Source organism: Halichoeres trimaculatus, unplaced genomic scaffold (genome assembly GCF_033239565.1).
Source record: "Halichoeres trimaculatus isolate MK-OKI-2021-1 unplaced genomic scaffold, fHalTri1.1 fHalTri1_scaffold_18, whole genome shotgun sequence".
Classification (NCBI taxonomy): Eukaryota; Metazoa; Chordata; class Actinopteri; order Labriformes; family Labridae; genus Halichoeres; species Halichoeres trimaculatus.
The window spans coordinates 7106616-7127134 of NW_027437196.1; the positions used below are offsets into that span (position 1 = coordinate 7106616).

General features: G+C 41.4%; 1 protein-coding gene across 1 annotated transcript in view; it reads right to left on the minus strand.

Moving 5' to 3' along the window:
* Positions 1–5003: 5003 nt before the first annotated feature.
* Positions 5004–20519, minus strand: part of acvr2ba (activin A receptor type 2Ba) — a 32481-nt gene continuing 16965 nt past the window's right edge. The window contains exons 2-11 of the mRNA XM_074693204.1: positions 13112–13319; positions 9579–9685; positions 9346–9494; positions 8793–8936; positions 8539–8682; positions 7876–8024; positions 7673–7787; positions 7451–7589; positions 6939–7069; positions 5004–6858 (exon numbers count right to left, since the gene is read on the minus strand). Of these exons, the coding sequence (XP_074549305.1) occupies positions 6637–6858; positions 6939–7069; positions 7451–7589; positions 7673–7787; positions 7876–8024; positions 8539–8682; positions 8793–8936; positions 9346–9494; positions 9579–9685; positions 13112–13319 (1508 nt within the window). The 3' untranslated portion in view covers positions 5004–6636. The remainder of the gene's footprint in view (positions 6859–6938; positions 7070–7450; positions 7590–7672; positions 7788–7875; positions 8025–8538; positions 8683–8792; positions 8937–9345; positions 9495–9578; positions 9686–13111; positions 13320–20519) is intronic.

The following is a 20519-nucleotide window of genomic DNA, read 5'->3' on the forward strand; positions in this document are numbered from 1 at the left end:
CCCGCCTCTGCACAACTTCCGGGTGGCGCTTTCAAACTAAGAGTGAGATCGAGCGTAGACAGTCACTTTAGGCTCTCGGTATTTTTCTTTCTTTCTTTTTTTCTTTCTTTTTTTCGATTTATTCTGTTTAATTCCCACACATTTTCTTTTCTTCATATGTTAACATACAATTTTATCATTGAAAGATTTTTTTTTTAAGTTTTGTAATTTATCTAATTAATTGTAATAATTATATATATTATTACTCTGATACTAGGTGTTCCAAACTGAAGAGAAAATGAGACCTCTGTGTCAAGAGAGAAAATAAAACAGGGTTTCAAAGGAAATGGAGGAAGACGGTGTAAAATGATTTGACAGTATTTATTGTTTATTTCCATATACAAAAAGATACAATTGTAATAACCCTTCTTTTTCTACAGTGATTTCATTTTATTTTCTCAGTAACAACTTGCTGTTTATGTGTGTGTGTGTGCGTGTGTATGTGTGTGCGTGTGTGTGTGTGTGTGTGTGTGTGTGTGTGTGTGTGTGTGTGTATTAGAACTGGAACTACATTCATTCAGACAGTAATGATCCTGGCACTGGGTGGAGAGGAAGATAAGAGATAGAAAGAGACACAAGACACACACACACTCACACACACATACACACAACTAGCAGTTTTTTTTTCTCTACAAACCACCAAACTTTAAAAACAAACAAAAAACAAGTAAGGGTTTTATCTGGACAGCAAATTAAACATCTATGTTACAGTGATCATTGCTTTTTCAAAATAAAAATAAAAAAATAACCCACTGGAACCTTTGAACAGCATCACGACGGGATGGACAGCACCTGGGGCAAAAGGGGGGTACTTGTTTTCTTAAATTTTACAACTTCCTGCTTGCTTTACGTACATATAGGTTATTTATATATGTGAACAGGCTGAATGAAAAACAGCTCCGCCCACATTTTTACAGTCAGTCAACGCTCATCTTCTTTTTTCAGAGCACATTTGTCCAATCAGTGGTCTCTGAGTTATAGCGGTGAAATATAAGGTACAAGATTTACATTTTACACAAACATCAGGAAAGGATGAAGATCTGTAAAGATGGCTGCCTCAGTTTACCATTTGTCAACAGTAGCTCATTGGTGTTTAAAGCTCCTGTGGGAAGTTTTTATCTGGGTATGAAACAGACTTAAAGTAGTGTTACCATTTGTATATGACCTACAAAAGAAAACAGAACCATAATTGAGATGAGCACCTATTTATATTTCTGTAATTTTTAATGATAAGACAACTAACAGTGGGGTAGGTGTCAGACCAAATGATGTTCTGTCTGTTAAAGAGAGCAAGATAAGATTTTCTGTTAAGAACAGTAATTACACTTTTAAAAAGCTAAGAAATACCTCTTTGCACATAGGAGACGCCAAAATCAACACAAACCAAAAGTCCCTCACAGGAGCTTTAACAAAAGTAGCACTCCGTTTCAAGGTTTAATTCGTGTTGCTGTACTTAATGTTATTATAATTTTGGTCATTTGAAAAAATGATATTGATGATTTCAACATTTCCATAACTCTTTCCTGAATTGTGAAATTTATGTAGTAACAGAGGATGACGCCAATCAGGTTTTGTAATTTTCACAATCGTGGATTTTATAAATATGGGATTTTAGCTTAAGTTTGGAAAGATATCACTATTACAAATACAGAAAAGCTACAGATTTTAGCAGCTACACAGTGCATTACGGTAATAAGAGCACTGGAATCTTTAACACTTCTAAGCCCCTGGCAAAGGGAGGCGGCCATCTTTACACACCTGCTTGCTCCTTAAATAGACACAGCAGCCATGAAACCTCCAGCATGTCATCTTACATGTCCTTTAAATGTGTTACACAGGTTTCTGTTCAGCTGTTGCTCTGTCTTTAACTACAACAACAAAGATTTCTTCAGGAAAAATCACCAAGTGGACACTTCCTGATTTCTCCTGACAGGCACTTGTTTGGCCAAAACAATGGAAGCATCGCTTTCAGTTATCTTTCTAATGATCTGATCACTCAAGAAGCGTTACATCGATAGAGTTTTGCTTGATTTTGTACTTTCAGAGGATAAAAAACCTTGACCACTGCAGAAAAACACTCAAACAGCATTTGAGATTCCATACACGCTAACTTGTACACGTACTGTAGTTACTGCAGGGTAAAAGATGACCTGGTTTGAGCGGTTTTATTTTGAAAATACATGAATGAAAGAGTGATTCCAGCTTGAGTTTAGACATCAAATGTTAAATTTAAAACGATGAGGCGGAGTTTCTGCTGTTTTGGCACTTGGGTTGGCTAAAAACAAGCACTTTAGCATTGTTAGCATTCTCCTCGCTCCACTAGTTTCTGGGATGCTAACAATGCTAACAGTAGTTCTGATCTCTAAATGCTGGATGTAGAGGCATTTCTCCCCAACAGTTTTTTTTTTCTTTTTGAAGATTTTGGTTTTTAACCCATGCACATGAAAATGAGCCGGTGTTTCTCGTCCCCAGACCTGACTGAAAATATTGCCCGAGTTTTCCTGCTGTCGCTGTCGTGTTCCTAACACACTGTTTCTGCCCATGTGGCTTAAATGAGGTAATATGTTCCTGAAAACACCTGGAAACACCTGGATCTGAGTGAGTCTGCATCCTGACAGAAAACGGCAGCTCAGCAACATCTGAGAAGAGTATTCGATCACAACTGGTTAAAGGGACAAAACACATTTAGAATACCGATCCAGTTATGTAAATTGTTCTCAAATAAGAGCCAAGGTAAGGATTGGTTAATTTGATATTTTCTTTTACCTGGATCAGATATTCTAAAAGTGTTTCGATCCAAATACACTGCAGTGTGACTAGAGGGAGTTTTACATTCGCTGGAAGGAGAGGAGGGAAGTGAAGACGGAAGCTCCAGAGATGAAGTCAAATAAAGGCACAACACCGACAACATCTGAAATCTTCAATCACACAAACATTGAAGAGAGAAGAAGAGTAGGAAAAGTGAGAAAACAAAACAAGGTGAGGAAGGAGGAGGCAAGGAAAGGAAAGGAGGTGAGAGTGGAACTGGAAGACCAGAAAGAGCAAGAAGGAGAGACGAAAACAGACAAGTTGGGAGATTAAGGCAAGAAAAGGAAATGAAAGAGGAGAGGTAGCAGAGCAAAGGAAAGAAGGAGACACAATGTGGAAAGGAGATGAGAGAAGCATGGTAGAAGTAGTCCAGCTCAGTCCAGGTGCTTTTATGAAAACGGCAGTTCAAATTCAGTCTAAAAAAAACACTTTATTAACTATTTACAACACGGAGGTTTGAGTCTCGCTGTAACCTGGTAGCATTTATCTTCAATCAGTTTGTAGATTTCATGTAAAAAACAAAAAAAGAAAAAAATCAAAGCATGAAATAAAAACAGAATAAAAAATATCATGTGACTACAAATTGCCAATGAAACTAATAACATAGAAACAGAACACGTAGAAAAGTCTTCTGAGGTATTTCTGGTGTATTGAGGTGATCTGTGGTTTATGAGCAGTATTGTTTTTCTTTTTTTTTCTTCCAGCTTTCCTTACTTTTTTTCTCATCCTTTTTCTTTTCAAACGCCCTACGCCCCTCGAACGTCTCGCCTCGCCTCGCCTCGCTTCACTGACTTCGTACAAAGACAGAGAGTTGCATGTGTTCAATGCACCGGAAGTCAAATGAACATTTAAAAAAAGGAAAATACAGAAATCTTTGACTTTAAATCATCATCATCATCATCATCATCATCATCACAATCGGCAGCAGCAGCATCAGAGACATTCACTGTTAACACTTATGGCATCACAGAGGAACAAAGCGACAGACATACAAAAGTTGAAAAACTAAAATCCACATCGCTCCATATTTTCTCGTCCTATAATTCGGAACAGCACAATGTTTGAAAAGTATGAAGTGAGTTTCTGAACTGGACTCGTGGTTTTGGTCCTGGTTGATAGAAAAATGAAAGAGAGACAATACGAGAGGTAAATGAGGAGCGGGTTGATGACCTATAACCTCTGCTGGCTTTAAATTTAGCATGGGGGATTAGTTTGCAACTCTGCAGCATCTTTCAGAATTAAACAGTAAAAAAAATGTCCGAAGAGTTCAAACCAGACAAAATGTTTAAGAGCAAATTTCTGGTGAAGTGTCAAAAACTGCAAGTCATCCAGTGTCCACGAGAGGCTGTGTCTAAAACTGGCTCAGTCCCCATAGAGCCTCATGTCAACATTTTACTCTTCATAATAGCTAAACAAGCTAAATTCATATAGATTTAGGATAAAAGTAGGGAGACTAAGGGGCGTGGCCTCTTTGAGTGATGATTGAGAGCTGCTAGTTGGCCCCTCATGCTACATTTCAGGTACTGTCTCTTTAAGAAACTTCAAAGCACTCAGCATTTCAAAACCTAACATTCCGGAATGTTCCTCCAAAGGTTAACGGAACAGAACAAAATGATGATTTTATAACAACTCACACGTTTACAGCAGATGAAGAATCATAGGAGGTCACGTTTTGTTTTGCTTTTAACAGTTCTTGGTTCTACCTTATGGTACAAGCTAGGAATTGCTTATGCTAAACACATCACTATAGGAGTGATCGGAAAGTTTTTGACTTAGAAAAAGGCCAAATTTAACTTTGAACTGTTCTGTTTATTGTTTTCTTTTTAGTTACTAATAATTCTGGATAAGTGACAGGATGTTTAATTCAAAAGACGTATAATCTGGAAGGCAGCAGTATGACATGTTTACAGCCAGCAGGAGGAATTTGAGCCATCAGGTAATGACTATTTTTAGCGGCAGCTGACTTTTTCTGTCAACAGGTTGGAGTTTTATAAAGCACAGAAATTACATTTAAAAAAACAAACTTGCCAAATTTGGGGTACAATTGACATAGTGGTTTAAGTGTGCACCTTGTCTATTCAGCTGTCCAATCAATAAAGACGAAAATGCCCAAAAATGTAACTTCAAAAAGTTCAAAATGAAAACCAACCTCATTTATTTGAAGACAAAAGAAATTAAAAGGGGGGGGCAGAAGTGCAGAGTCACAACTTTAGATAAATATTCAAGATTTTAGCCATAAAGTGGCGATGTTCAAAGGTAACAGAATGGTAAAGGTCAAAGGTCATGGGTCCATCGCTTACCTCCTGTTAAGAAACAACCAGACTGAAAACCGTGAACAATCAGCAACAACCTGTACAAACTAAATTTAAAAAAGGAACAATGCGGCACATCATGTGACTGTTGTGTTCACATTGTATCTCTTACACACACATTCATCTCACACACACACACACTCTCATCTCACACACATTCACTCACTCTCTCACACCGACCTGAAAGCATAAACCACTCTATGCATCGAGGTCTTGCACCTTTGAGAGGACCCTCCTCTTTCTTGGGCACCTTGCAAATTTACATGTTCAGGATAGCCAATAGGCTTTGAGCACCCTCAGAGAAGCCCCTCCTATATTCTATTGGCTCCACCCCTTTCCAACTCATACATGTGGAAACCTGTGGCCGACCTCGGGTCACATCGAATCCCTTCCCCGACCCTTCCAACCCCTGTAGACCTGGTTACCTGAGAAGTTTTATTCCCGAGCCAACCAAAATGCTGTGGTTGAGCGCAGTCGGCCAATCAAATCTCTGCATGCACAATGTTTGCTTGCTGGTTCATGAACAACCGTCAGACCTCTCTCAGTCTTACGCTGAACTCAGTCTGTCTTTTTTCAAGAAGACAGAGTGAGAAACCTTCACACCGTCCTGTCTCTTTATATCTTTCACGTCCTTCCCTCTGACCTCACTTCCTGTTTCTGTTTGGATGCAACCCGTTGGATCCGAAGGTTTGATGTGTGTGATAGTAGCGTGTGGTCTCAGGAGGATAATCAAAAGAAAAGAGTCCAAGAGAAGGTAAAAAACAAAAGTCTGAAGGTTTTCTGTCGGCTTTGTAACAGTCATCGTGATCCTACACGGGTTTTGCAGCATTGTAGTTAAAAAAACATCCCAACCGTAGGCTGATGGTAGGTGGTTGCTAGTTGATGCAGTTGCAAAGTTACCAGGTAGGTAGAAAAGTCCAGATTTGGAGGAGTAGAAGAAGACAGCAGATGAAAAATGCACAAAAATGGTAAAAAAAAAAAAATTGCGCAAGTAATGAAAGTCATCGCTGAGGTACCTGGAGATAAAAGCATTCACTGAGTCGGGACCTGAATGCGTTTCAGTGTTGGGTTTTCCTGTGTGTTTGCTTGGTTTCCTCATAAAAACACATACAAACACTTGGTTAAAAAAAAACACACGAATGACTGAGGAAAACTTGAGAAAACAAAGACGTGTGCTGGTAATATCTGTCCCGGAGGACGAAGAAGAAGAATCAAAGAAGAGTTCAAAAACACAAGTCCAGAGAGGTCAAATAGCAGCTGCTTTCACGCCGTATTTCTGGTTCAGGTTTTTTAAATCCACTGAGAAAAGATGATGTGTGTGTATGTGTGTGTGAGTGTCTGTGTGTCTGTGTGTGTGTGTGTATGAATGTGTGTGAATTCGGTCGTTTTCACAGGAAGAAGAACCGAACTTGAGGAGAATCTCTGGTAACGTCAGGCCTGCAAATAAAGTTTGTTTGTTGTGTTTTCGACTCGCTCCTCATATACTGGACTCTTTGGGCGGTAGGTCTACGTTGGTTACCATGGGAAGAGGTGCCAGAGTGGAGACCAGCAGAGCGTGGTGGTCGGAGGTAGGTGGGGCGATGGTGGCGTTGAGCCGGCGGACCTGAGAGATCCTTTCCTCGACGCAGCCGGCCGACAAACGAGCCTCGGCGTCGTGGTCCCAGCACTCCTCCACTGTCTCACAGATCTGAGCCAGACCCTGTAGAGACAATCAAAAGAGTGTGAAGGAAGTTTCATGGTAAAAGTGTTTGTACATGTTTATCGTGTGTAAAAACTCACGCTGTGTTTGAGCCACAGCTCTTTGAAGGCCGGTCTCAATTTCTTGTGGACAACAACTTCTTGCAGGTCCTCCAGTGACGGATGCTGACCAACCTCTTCCTCAAACGGCAGCATGTACTCATCTACCGGACCTGCAACGCACAAACACATTTATGTCTTAAATGTTTTGTAAGGACAACACAAAGTAGCACACTGGATTTTGTCAAAATCTGCACCAAACAAGAATGTCCTCACAAGAAAGGTTGTCCATCAATAGTTGGTCTTCATAAATATATAAAAATCAACACATACATACACACAGACTGAGTTTCTGTTATCATTTTTCCCTGATCCCTGATTCCCTGACCTCTGAAATCAAATCTGACATATGCATGCACAAATCTGCAATTCTTTTAACATCCAATAAGGGGCAGCGCGTGACAGAAGCTTATGAGAAAATGGTCCTTGTTCTTGGCCATAAACGAGTTTAAGGTCTCTGTCTCTAGATTGAAGTGTGGATGAGTGTGTTTTACCATCAACAGCCTTGCAGCGCGACACCAGCTCCCACAGGACCAGACCGACAGCGTACATGTCGATGCGGAGGAAGGCGTCCCTTTGGAAGTTGATGGCTCCTTCTAAAACCTCTGGAGCCATGTAACGCCTTGTACCCACCTGCAAACACACAAAAAAACAGGTAAAGTGAGAAACGCTCAGTGTTCACCACACACTGTCGTCTTTCAGTCAGAGCTGCTCACCTGTCCGTGCGTCTCTCCAGGTGGTTGCCCCGACTCGAAGCGTACAGCAAGGCCAAAGTCCCCGATAACAGCTGTGAGGTCTGTACGCAGCATAATGTTCTTACTCTTAAAATCCCTGAAATACATAGAAAGGGTTGATAATTACAGACTGATAGATGTTACTCCAGGGAGAAAACAGTGGATGTATTCTTTAGCATTCCCACCTGTGAGCGATGGCCGGTTTGGGTCCCTCCCCCTTCTGTCTTGGTATGTCTTCGTGAAGGTAAGCCAGGCCGCACGCCATCGATTCGGCTATGTGACACAGCTCGGACCAGCTGACGATGTTTCCTTTTAGGAAGTCTGAGAGAGAGCCCTGCAGAGAGACAAGAGTCCATTGTAACGAGTGGTAAAAATACACAACGCCTTCTTCATCACAGTCATTATCGGAGTACCTCAGGGATCCATTCTTAGACCTCTTCTATTTTAACTGCAGTACAAGTAGCATGCTAAACTAGCATTTTTACAGGCTTTGAGTGTGTGCAAGAGACGACATGAAGAAATCCTGGACTTCATCATGGCTAATCTAACAAAACTGAGCTTCTTTAAGTAGACATCTGCAAGTTTAGTACGGGACAATCTGCTGTCAGATGTGTGTTTTATCACAATCATCCTCCTTGTATCAGTCTGAATATGATACGTGAAAAAAGAAGCCCTTAACCGCTTACAGCTGGAGCAGTAAAAACAGGAAATAGCTACCAGAAGAAGTTTGGTTGGTGTTTCTACCATCAAAAACATGGATCTACCACAAAATCTGAGAATCCCCAAATTCATCTTTATGCTGATGATAAAGTGTTGTATTCAAAACTTCCCTCACTCCTCATCCTCACCCTTTCATGGAACTCGGAGATGAGCCAAAGTTCAGCCTCCAGGTGACTCCCCCGCTTCTCTGCGCCGATGTATCTCAGGATGTTCTCGTGCCTCATGCCCGGGGTGAGGAAAATGTCTCTCTCATTCTGCCACGAGTCCTTATTCTGTCCCAGGGGGGAGGAAGAAGAGGAGGAGGAGTGTTAGACAAGTCTTTGAACACTAAAGAAACAACAAATTAAAGGAGCTGAATGTAAGAAAACATTGGCATTCCAACCTGAATAGGGAAGATCTTGACAGCCACGTATTCGTTCATCATCTGCGCCTTCCAGACACAACCGAAGCGCCCCCTGGCTCTCACCTCCAGCAACTGCAGGGGCTTTAGACTCAGCAGAGGGGAGGCTGGAGGAGGACCAGGATCCTGGAGGTCACAAGAGAAGAGAGAGGGTTTTAACTCAATGTCTACTCTAGTCAAAAGTGTAAGCGTTCCCTCAAAAAGGGCAATGGGGCTGATATTGCTTTTAGTCCATACGGCTGCAGTACCACCAGATTGCCACTAGAGGGAGCTATAACATCACAGCTTTTTAGAGGTAAGGAGAGGATTTGTTTGTGGGTATATTTCTTTTGATAAATCATCTTTTCTGTTGAAATTGTTTTTTTATATTCAACGTGAGGACAGTGCTTCCCTCCTACTTTCATTCACATCCTCTCATCCTTCCTTTTTCAGCCTTGTCTCCTTACTCTTTTGTCCAACAACAGTCTTAGGCTTGGATGAGACATGAAGTTAGTCTTTACAACTCCAATATGTGTGTATGAATGTGTGTGTGTACCTCGGCGATGTCCACATGTCCGTACGGAGGTTTCCGGTGCCGGTACATCCACACTGCAGTGAGTAAAGCCACTAACAGCATGGTGACAGGCAGCAGACAGTAAACCGTCACATTCAACACGCCAACGCTGGAGGGCGGGGCTTTGATCACTGAAACACCCAAAAGAAAAGAAGTGATAAGAATACACTATATAGACACACGCTCAAATCACTGAAATCAAAAAGCAGACTCACAAGGTCCGGTGACATCCGGCAGGTGTGTGAACCTCTCGTTGCAGAAGTTTCCTTCACAGCAGCAGAAGAAGACCTGAGGACTCTCCTCTGTGGCGACACACTCCTGCCTGAAAGACACAGACACAAAACAAAACATCAGCTCAAGATGCTTGAACGAGAAATGGTGAGAGTTAGATCGACAGGACTTTCTAATTGGATTCTGTCAGACTGTTCATCATATCAGACCAGAGGCTTCACAGCAGCACACACTCTCATTCATCAAGACAACACATGAAACAAACTCCTCCAGAGTCCACACCTCGAGGCTCAGTCTGAAATCATCTGACTGCTTCATCAGACCAGAGATCACACCGAAAGCCTCAGATTTAGCCTCAGAGGTCACTTTGTCTTTATTGGAAGAAAGAGCAAGACAGACGTGCATCAAAGAGTCGAACCACTGAGCTACAGCAGCGTCCATGTGTTGTGTTACTGGGGGTTGTCTGTGGTTGTTCAGCTGATAACTCATCTTCCTGTTCATCCGTCTTCATCTGGCTCACACCCTCATCCTCCTCCTTCTCATCATCCTCTCCTCCTGTCACTTCTTCCAGGAACAGAACAAAGGGTTCACACTAATCCTAGAGACTATAGAGCAAAGCCTTATGGGAAACCACAGCTGTCATACCCTCATATGAACCCACAGTGTTCTGTAATGTATCGATAAGAATGACGTGGTCTGAGGAGTGTCCACTCAACTAACAATAATTCTACAACTGCTGCCAAGTCCACATTGGGGGACTCAGATAACGGGGACTCAACTTATTCCATGTCTCTGACAAAGGGGGTCCAACCTGTAACTCAAATAAAGGAGACTCAACTTGAACTAAGACAAAGGGGTCTGGACTTTGACATAGATAATGGAGACTTGGCTTCAGACAATGGGGACTTGACTTTAGCTAAAGTAATGGGGACTTGACTTGTGCTCTTATTCAGACAATAGGGGCTTAACTTGGACTCAGAAAATAGAAACTTGGCAAGGACTTCTGGGTCCCAACCGGACAACTTATTGATCCTTCACTGTTCCCTGCTGAAAATACCCTGAAAATGTCAACAAAAGTGACCAAAACACAATGCAATACACTGACTTCAATCACCACCGAGGATAACTTGGTGGCCCGCACGAAGCTACTTGAGAAATAGGAACTTGACTTGGACTCCAACATTAGTAACAGGAGTTCAACTCGAACACAGACTATGGGGCCTTAAATTAAGCTGAAGTATTGGGGACTTGCCTTGAAGTCAGAAAAGACTCAATTGATCTATGACAATGGAGACTCATACTTCAACTAAAATAATTTGGGACTCACCTTGAACTTAGACAATAGAGTCTGGACTTTGACATAGATAATGGGGTCTTGACTCGAATTTCAACCTAGACAATGGGGACTTGCACTCAGACAAGTGGACTGGACTTCAGCTAAAGTAATGGGGACTTGACTTGTGCTCTTATTCAGATGATGGAGAATTGACTTGGACTGTAACAGGGTTTCAACTCAAACTCAGACAATGGGGACTTGAATTCAGGTAAGCAATGGGAACTTGCCTTGGAGTCAGACTAAGACAGTAAAGGACTCAACTTGAACTTTGATGATGGGGACTCAGTCTTGGACTAAGATAACCAGGGATCAGAGAGCGACACAGAAGTGGATTTTCACTCCCGTCCTATCCCACTCCCACAGAAAAAAACCCTGTCCCATCCTATTCCTGGTAAAATGACTCCCACTCCTGTACCGCTCCCATGTTCCCCTTCTTTTAGTTTTTTGGCAATACATTGAATTTGATTCTCTCCATTCTTTCTTAAGATTATTGTTGGCTTCTGGGAAATGTAGTTCTTTTCATTTGCGTTAAAGTGGAGGCTTATTGGAAATAAACTCCAAAGTGGCGGCACATGTCACATATCATATTAATCTTCCTAAATGGTTCCTGCTCCCATCAGCTCATGTTGACTTTTTGGGATTCCTGAAAAAATGTTTTGATAAAAATGTTAATAATAATGACCTGAATTGGAGAGACTCGACTTGGGACGGAAATATTTGGGGACCTGACTTGGACCGAGATAATGAGGAACTCAGCTTGGACAATGGTAATTGGGGACTTTTGGGGACATTTTAACTATAGCAATTTGGAACTCACACTTGGACTAAAATAATTGGGGGTCTGACTTGGACAAAGATAATGACCCATCTTGGACTTGCATAACAGTTTCTCTACTTGACTTGGCAGGGCCTAAAAATTAGGGACTTGACCTAACTTGGGCTAGAGACTTGTTGGCTGAACTACAACAATAATGAGTCAAACTACAGCTACATATGGTAGCTGTTTACTTGAGCTCTAAGCATCACCTCCACCCCCAGCAGCTCAACCACACTCTTCCAGCCTCCACTGTTACTCCAACCACCTTTACTGTTACACACTGCTGCTAAAGTAACTCTGACATGTCCTACTTTGTTCTCCTGTACTCTGACAAAATCAAGTCTCTCTGTAGGCGTCCCTGCTCGGCTGCAGAGATCCGTTATGTTGAGCGATGCTCCACTCTGTCAGTCATCTGTGTAGTCTAAATAGCCGAGGGAGCCAAACAGCAGACCTGTCAATCAACCAGCGTCTGGGGAATGCTGAGTATTACTGCAGTAGTCTGGCAGCAGTTGTACTTGACCCAAATAGCAGTGTTTTTTTCCTTTTTTTTTCATTTTAACGCCTCGGGGAAAATGTGAAATTTGCAGCAGATCAGACGTGTCGGGGGAAAAGCTGCGAGCATAAATGTGTTATAAAAGAGACGTTTTACTATTTTCTGCTGCTCTTTTTTTCTGCTTTGCCTCCGTCTGATCTTTCACACATGATTATGGTGGAGAACAGAAGCTGTTGCATCACTTAAAGAGCTGCTCTCCTCGACGCTGCAGGTCGCTTTGAAGGCTGTTGGTTTATGGAGAGGAGCTGGTTCTGGCGTCATGATTACTGAAACTTATTCTGAATATGAGAATTAAAAAACAGACAACCAGACCAGAAAATAGAGCTTCCTATTTGGGCAGAGGTTCAACATAATCAGGGATGATTTATGAAACTTTTCTGAACACCTCAAGCTTCACTTTCATCTGGTAAAGCCCTGTTGGACACAGTTACCTGTTGTTTGAGTGTAAACTGTTTAAACTCTGTTGTAACACATGGACACAGTGTGTGTCCTCCTGCTGTCTCTACACGGTTGCGTCACAGCGAACACTGCTGCTGCCAAAACAGCCCCGAGCGTTTACACAGCTCCCAGTCACAGCACCTGTCAGTCAAACTGGGAAGAGGAAGGGAGCAGGGGGTGCTGAGGATGATGGGAAATGTGTGGTTAAAGGCTCATGAGGAGTTCAGTGCACTTACGAGGGATAATTTCTGCCAGTTGTGCTGCATTAGAAGTCAGCCTGTTACTGAGAAATGGTCCATATTGCTACCAGCCAGCAGGGGGAGCTACAAAGATGTTGACTTCCATCCAAATGCGTGTGCTTGTGTGTTTATACCTGTCGTAGCAGTTGAAGTCGTCCAGCCAGCATCCTTTCTTCACAAGCTCGATGGAGCCTGAGTTGTTCCTCCAGGAGGCGTAGCAGTGCGAGCGTTTGTCCTTCTCACCCTCGCAGCGCTCCACCCCGCTCTGATTCGTCTTCTCAATCTCATAGTTGACGTTGTAGTACAAACATTCGGCAGTGTCGGCCTCTCCATCGCTCAGCCCTGCAGACAGACAGACAGAAAGCACTGTTAACGCCAAACAGGTCGTTTTGACCTCTGTGATATCACTCCACTCACACACCCGAGGAGGGCGAGCTTCAGAGGGGGAGAGGTGGAGGTCCTCTCAGGTAACCGGAGACTTTAGACACACACACACACACTCACACACACACTTACACAGCAGCCACAGATCATCCGTCATCAAAGAGCTTCAGATTCGGGAAGTTATAGGCACCATATGTGACCTCTGACTTCTGAGGTCATACGAAAATGAGGTCATCATTAAAGAAGCAAGGCAGGGACACACACACACACACACACACACACACACACACACACACACACACACACACACACACACACACACACACACACACATACTAGACTGGTTAAATGCCATTCCTGCTTTCACACAGAGAGAGGTATTTCTGTTGAAACGCTGCAGTTCCTCAAGTGTCCTCTAGAGGCTGTCTCACAGAGTGAGTGAACTCTAGGGATGGGTACCTTTCACATTTAAAATGATACGGTGCTGATGCCCCGTACCAGGTAATCGGTACCAGGACTCAATGGTACCAATTTTTGGCACTTTTTTGTGTCTATGTGGTAAAAAATATCAATTTGTTTAATAATAAAATATTACATTTTTCAATTTAACATATTTATTCTTCAGTATATAACCCTGTAATGCTGTGTCCATGTCCAGCATGGAAAATCACCTTCTCTTCCTCTCCCTCACAGTCACAAGGATGCATTTAGGTACCTAAACATGGTACCTTTTGGTTTTATGTGAATCGGTACCTAGTACTGCTGACAGAATTCGGTCGGTACCTATAAAAGTACCTAATCCAGTACCCACCCCTAGTAAACCCCCTCATAGCCTCATGTTTAAGAGCATAACTCCAATGTTTGAATTTTTGAAGGATTAATTATTTTCAAAATTGATTTCTTTATGAAGTACTTTTAAATCTAAGTGGACAAGTATACAACAGAGGATATAAAAAAAAGAAAGAAATGAAATCAAGATTTCCAGAATTAAACTGAATTGTTATGAGATGATAGTCGAAATTTAGTCGTAATGTTCGAAAAGTGAAGTCATTATCCTCGTTCATAACGATAAGCCAGAACTTGTAATTAAGTATTTCTGTTTTAAGAACATCATACCATTTAAAGTTCATTATTTGGACATTAATCCTGTAAAATTACCGTTTTGTTTCGACTTTGACATCCCAAGATTACAACTTTTGTTCATCTCTCAACACAACAACTTTATTTTGATTTGTACCCCAGGACATTAAACCTTTATTTGGTCTTTGATTTCAAAACAACACAACATTGCTTCAACTTTAATCTGATAACCTTGGTACTTAATCTCAATATAAATCCCATAATCTTGTAAATTTTATCTCTCAAATCCTGTAACATAATGGCTTTCTCTTACCTTTTATCTCAAGACTTTTGAGACATTATTTCCAGATTTATCCAGTAACATCATAACTTTATTTTGACTTTGATCTCCTTCCGTCGTAAACCTATTTTAACATTAATCCAGTCACCTTGCAAATCTTCTCTCGTAATATTACGATTTTCTTTTTACTCGTATTTTGTTATGGTTTATTGACTTTGGTATAGAAACATTAAATTTTGTTCAAACTTTAATCTTTTACCGTTACAACTTTAAATCTAATATTTTTCTTGTGACATTAAGAAATCATTCCATTTTTGATTCCAAAATCTTAACAGTACTTCAACATTAATCCGGTAACATTGTGACTTTATTTTAACAATCCGACTTTAATGTGACAATGATCACCTCGCAAGTATTGTCTAGTAACATTACAAGTTTCAGTCAACATTAATTTTGGATCATCTTCATTCTAATCCAACAGTAGTTTTGTAATGTTGAGTTTCAAGATTAATCTTGTAATATGTGAACTTTCTTTTGACTTTACGCACTAAACATTACAACTGAATTTCAACTGTAACTTCAAAATGGTTTATTTTTTTGTTCTTTTTGTAGCTTTGATCCTCTGTCGTACAGTATTATTTCAGGAGTAAGTTATCCACACTGTGTGAAATTGAATTTAAAATATAAATCCCCAAACCTTTCAGTCTTAACTTTAGGAAAGTTTTCAGCCACCAGGTGAAAGTGAAACAGCGTTTTCTCTGAGTTATTGAGGGGTAGAAATCCATCAGACAGAAAAGCCTTCCTGTGCAGTGTTGAAGAGAGTTTATATACGTTCATGAAGTCACTGAGTCCCAGCAGCAGAGCACAGAGAGGAGGAGGAAGAGGAGGGGGATAAAGTTTGATAAAGTTGGCTGCAGGCGAGCAGAGAGCGGCGGGGAGGAGAAACAGAGCGAGCAGGTTTTGGCAGCGTTCACTGTGACAGATGTTACCGCCAATCTGTGCATTAATTGTTGCTAGGCAACCGGAAATGTGGGAGTATTCAACAACCCTCCCTCAGCCCCCTCCCACCACCACCACCACCACGCTTCAACACTACCCACCCTCTTGAACACACTCACACACAAACACACACACACACACACGGACACTGTGTGTGCAGCTGTGAGCTGACAGTGAGAGCACAGCTGCAGTAGGACGACACGCTGGGTGATGTCACAGTGATAATACTACTTCCTGTTTGTGACAACACTCAGAGTCAGAGGAGGGTCAGGCTGAGGAGGTAAAACAAGAAGTTTAGGGTGTGTGCTCAACATTTATGGTGAATCAGCGTCTGATGCATGCTGGGAAAACAACACTCACTGTTCTGTATGAGTGTGAAATTACTGAAATACACCCTGGATGATAACTTTTCTGGTGAACTGACGAAGATTTGGTCTCACTTCAGAATTTCCTCTTTTTTTTATGAACTCTGGGATCAAAGCGAGGATTCCTCCGTCCCGTCGTAGAAATGTGTGCTCCGTGTGTTTGCTGTAGCATAAAGTGGAGTTCAGCAGAACCTCGTCTGAACCCTCATCAGTATGCTGGAGGTCGACTCTGGTCACCATGGAGATGTGTGAGCTAATGGGCCAGGCAGCTGTCAGTGTGTGTGTGTGTGTGTGTGGGTGTGTGTGTGTGTGTGTGTAAGAGAGAGAGAGAAGGAGAGTGTATGTGTGTGTGTGAGTGTCAGTTGACATTTAGTACGACTTCTTTTTCAATTAAAAAGTTGAGCAGCGAGTTGCACAAAGTTCAACAAGAGACGAATGAACCGAAACCTACACACACACACACACACACACACACACACACACACACACACACTCTTCTTTGTGTTTGTAAACCAACGCATGGATGGATACACATTCGAGCAGATACAGACAGACACACACACATCTGTCAGCCTGAGCTTGGCTTCTGCTCTCCAGTCAAAGAAGGTTAAAGGGATAGTTCACTCTAAACGCGCAGTCACTCACACACAGATAACAGGACGTTAACCTCACTAAACACAGGTACTGAAGCAGGAACTTCAAGTGGGCAAACTTTAATCCATTAAGGATCAGCTCGCAGACTTTACAGACAATTAACCTGCTGCAGGGCCAGGACATGTACTGCACATGCTCAGAGAGGTTTTGTACCACCACCAGCCTCCAGTCTTCCTTGCAGATTAACATCCTCATGTCTGTGCTGGTTACTTAGGCCCCTTTTACACCATAACATTTCATCTGAAAACGCTAAAACACAGTGAAAAAAATCTGCGTTTGTCCAGAAGCAGCTTTTGGGAGCTCTCCACTGAAGCAGAGCTGGGGCGATCATCTGGTGTATTGGTGAATGCTAAGTGCAGAAGTAGAGCAACAGATGCACATTTTGTTGACTAAACAAAACTGTTGACTAAAATACCGTCTCTATGTAAAGTCAAGGCCGAAACCAAGCAAAACTTAAGCCTTTCACCCTAAAACTGTTGTCGTGTAAACAGCTCCTTATTGGTCTAGTTGAGTAGTTATACGTTAGTTTAACCTTCCAGGCCTCAAGCTGACACATGAGGAACTGCAGTTTTCAAGACTTTCACATCGGCTTCACTTCTACTTGGCGTACATCCAGGTAGTAGAGCTTTATAGGTATTTAGTTAAGCTACAGCCCCAGCTAGTGGAGGGAGGCTGCACTACAGATAAGACATAACATATGATGATAACTCAGGCCAAAAGTTGTACAGAAATATTAATAAAAAGTTTCATCTGTGAGTCATTTTGATGCCAAATAGAAAGAGTGGCAACAATTAAACATCAAGTTGACTGAATATGCACACCCCTATTATCTGATCTGTCTAAGCTTCCCATGGCAAAAGCTGTTATATGTGTTTATGTCTTACTTTTAGAAAAAAAAATGTCGTAATATACCTGGTATAAGCCCAATTGAAATAAAAAAATCCACAAACATATCTCATTTCTGGATATTGAAGGAAAACAATTGTAAAGAAAAAGCGAAAAGAATAATTGTGGTCAAGTTTCTTGATAGTGGCAGATTTTTTTTAAATTGTTACAATTTGGACCTCTTTTTTGTCTTTTTATCACGTAAAACAGACATTTTTTTCTGGACTGTTCAGGGGAATGTGGCTTAAATTTAGTCTAAATAAAGAGATTTTTACTAAAAATAGGACATAAACTTGCTTAGATCCAACTTTTTGCTGTGTGGAAAAGGGATTAGTTCATAAAAAGCCCCTTAATATGTTATTTTAAATTTTGTATTTTTACTCCTTTTTTTAGACCAACAATAAACTTGTATTTTGGTTACAGTCGCTGTAGTGTTACTTTGATTTAATAAAGAAAGAATGCCAAAGCAAAGGTGTGAAAAGCCCAAAAACACAACATACGCACAAAAATGCTAAAAGACAGACCAACAGCAAACATTTGATGTATCAGCGCCCCCTGTAGAAACTTGTAATGAAAAACAACAAAGGGGGTAGCAACCTCTGCTGTTAAGAAGTGTTTCATTTTTGGATTTCGTCTTTCTTCGGAATGATAATTATCATTTCTCATATTTGTCTTTTTTGGTCTTTACATTTGACCTGTATCGAAAGCTTTGTTGTGATTTTGGAACGATTTCAGTCGGCAGCTTCTTTCAGGTTTGATAAAGTTCTCCGTATCTTATAAATCTGATGAAAGATACAGAGATCTCTTCTATCAGAAATTTCTCATGACCCCTGACACCGATACAAATGTTTTCATGCAAAGCTGGGATTCTCCCCTCGCAGGTTATGGACGGAGACAGCTGCAGTTTTGTTATGAAGAGCGGTGTGAGTGTGTGTGAGTGTGTGTGAGTGTGAGAGCGGAGCTGAAGGTTCAGACTGACAGACGCTCGCTCACATCCTCCAGCTGCAACTACCCAGACACATAATCACATCACACACATTTACATGTCTAAACTACATACACCCATGTGTGCGTGTGTGTGTCAGTGTGCCTGTGTGTGTGTGTGAAGGAGAGACCTCTGACCTCTCGGGTTTCCTTGATGATATGGATATAGACGTGTGTGAAATGCAAATGGCTCCAAGTGTGTGTGTGAGCGACTTTATCATGCAAAATGACCACATACCAATTATTAAGGGCCTTTGTGCGCCCAAGACAAGAGGGTCAGGGGTCACACACACACACACACCAAACACACACACACATTTATATTAATAAGCATCTGGCTAAGCTCATAGGGCAACATATAAGATGCAAAGCCATGGGAACTCCTCACAGAGACACACACAGATCTGAATCATTAATTGTCCTTATGATAAGATGCACATACAAAATGTCATGGTCTCTTTCACACATATAAATGCACACACACACACACACACACACACACACACACACAGATAATCACACACACAGAGACAGGACTCTGCAGGGTAGCTGGCTGCGATCTGAACAATGTAATCTGAATGTTTCTGATGATCCCTGTCAACGTAAAAACTTCAGAGTCGAGCGCGAAGTGAAATTTCGCACACAGAGGAAACATGCAGGAGTCTCCCAGTTCAGCTGATGATTTAATAGCGAGACGTGGGTCCCTCGCCTGGAAATGGTTTGGAGTAAGTGTTGCATCTTCCCGGACAAGGCGTTGGGAGATGTTTCTTGTGGTGTTTTTCCAGCTCTCTGTCCGCTATACAGAAATAGCTTGTCTTTGTTAATGCGGGCACGTGTTTGTAGAACTCCACCATGGGTGAAACTGCATGAGGAGAAATGGGAACACAGCGATGTACAAATGACACCCCTATTTATAAATTAGCTTATTAACATAAGACTATTTAGTCTGTTGAATTTTAAAAAAAAAAAAGAAAAAAAAAAAGACCTGATTTATGAAAGCAGTAACTCTAAATCACCTCTGATGTGATCTGGTGCTGTATGGAAAATAAAATTAAATTGACCCCCTGTACAATGGTAGGAAAAACATTGTTTAAGTTGCCATAGAATATTTTTGGGAAATGTTTTACAGATGTGTGAAGCCCTTTAAAATTAAATAAGAACTTTTCTTCTGAAATGCTTTGTCTATCTATAGTTGTCCTCTTGGTAGGAAAGTAGTTTTACAGTATTTTTTAGTTCAATTTTGTCAGATATTTTTATTGAAAATTTTGAAAAAATAATAGAGATATATTTATTTGCCCTTATTGCACACCCCTAGAAGTCACTTGAAAAGTTGTCATCACTTTGAGAATGTTTTGTAAAAATAAGACACAGCAGAAGCCGCAGCTAGCATTAGCACCAAAATAGCAGTGAGTGCTGATTCTGCAGGTGTTTTAGAGCTGCACAAAGTTCATCATAGACGATCCAAAGCTAAAGCAGACTGTCCACCGTCTCGATGATCCACATTTTCCAGGTAGCTGACAGAGGATTACGGCAATGTTTTTGGAACAGTATCCTGAGTCTTTCTGGTCCACAATAATGTCAGTAAAGCTCTAAAAAGTGTTTGTACTGATCCCAACATCACAAATCAGCTGTAAAGGGTTCTCGTGTAGTCCCCAGAGCCAGATCAGAAGAAGACGACAAAACTTGAACCAAAGAAAAAGGTGTGATCACAGTTTGATGTTTCGAAAGACTAGGCTGCGAAACCAAAGGTGATGCCATCACAGGAAGTGATGTCATAGCTCTAGCCTCCCTTGTATGAGGGCGTTGTGTCTGATTTCCCTGATCACAGCATCACATCATTTCACCGAGTTTACATTTTTAACTTCCTAAATCTGACCGAGTTCACACACTCTCCTCCCTCCTCTTTCACTT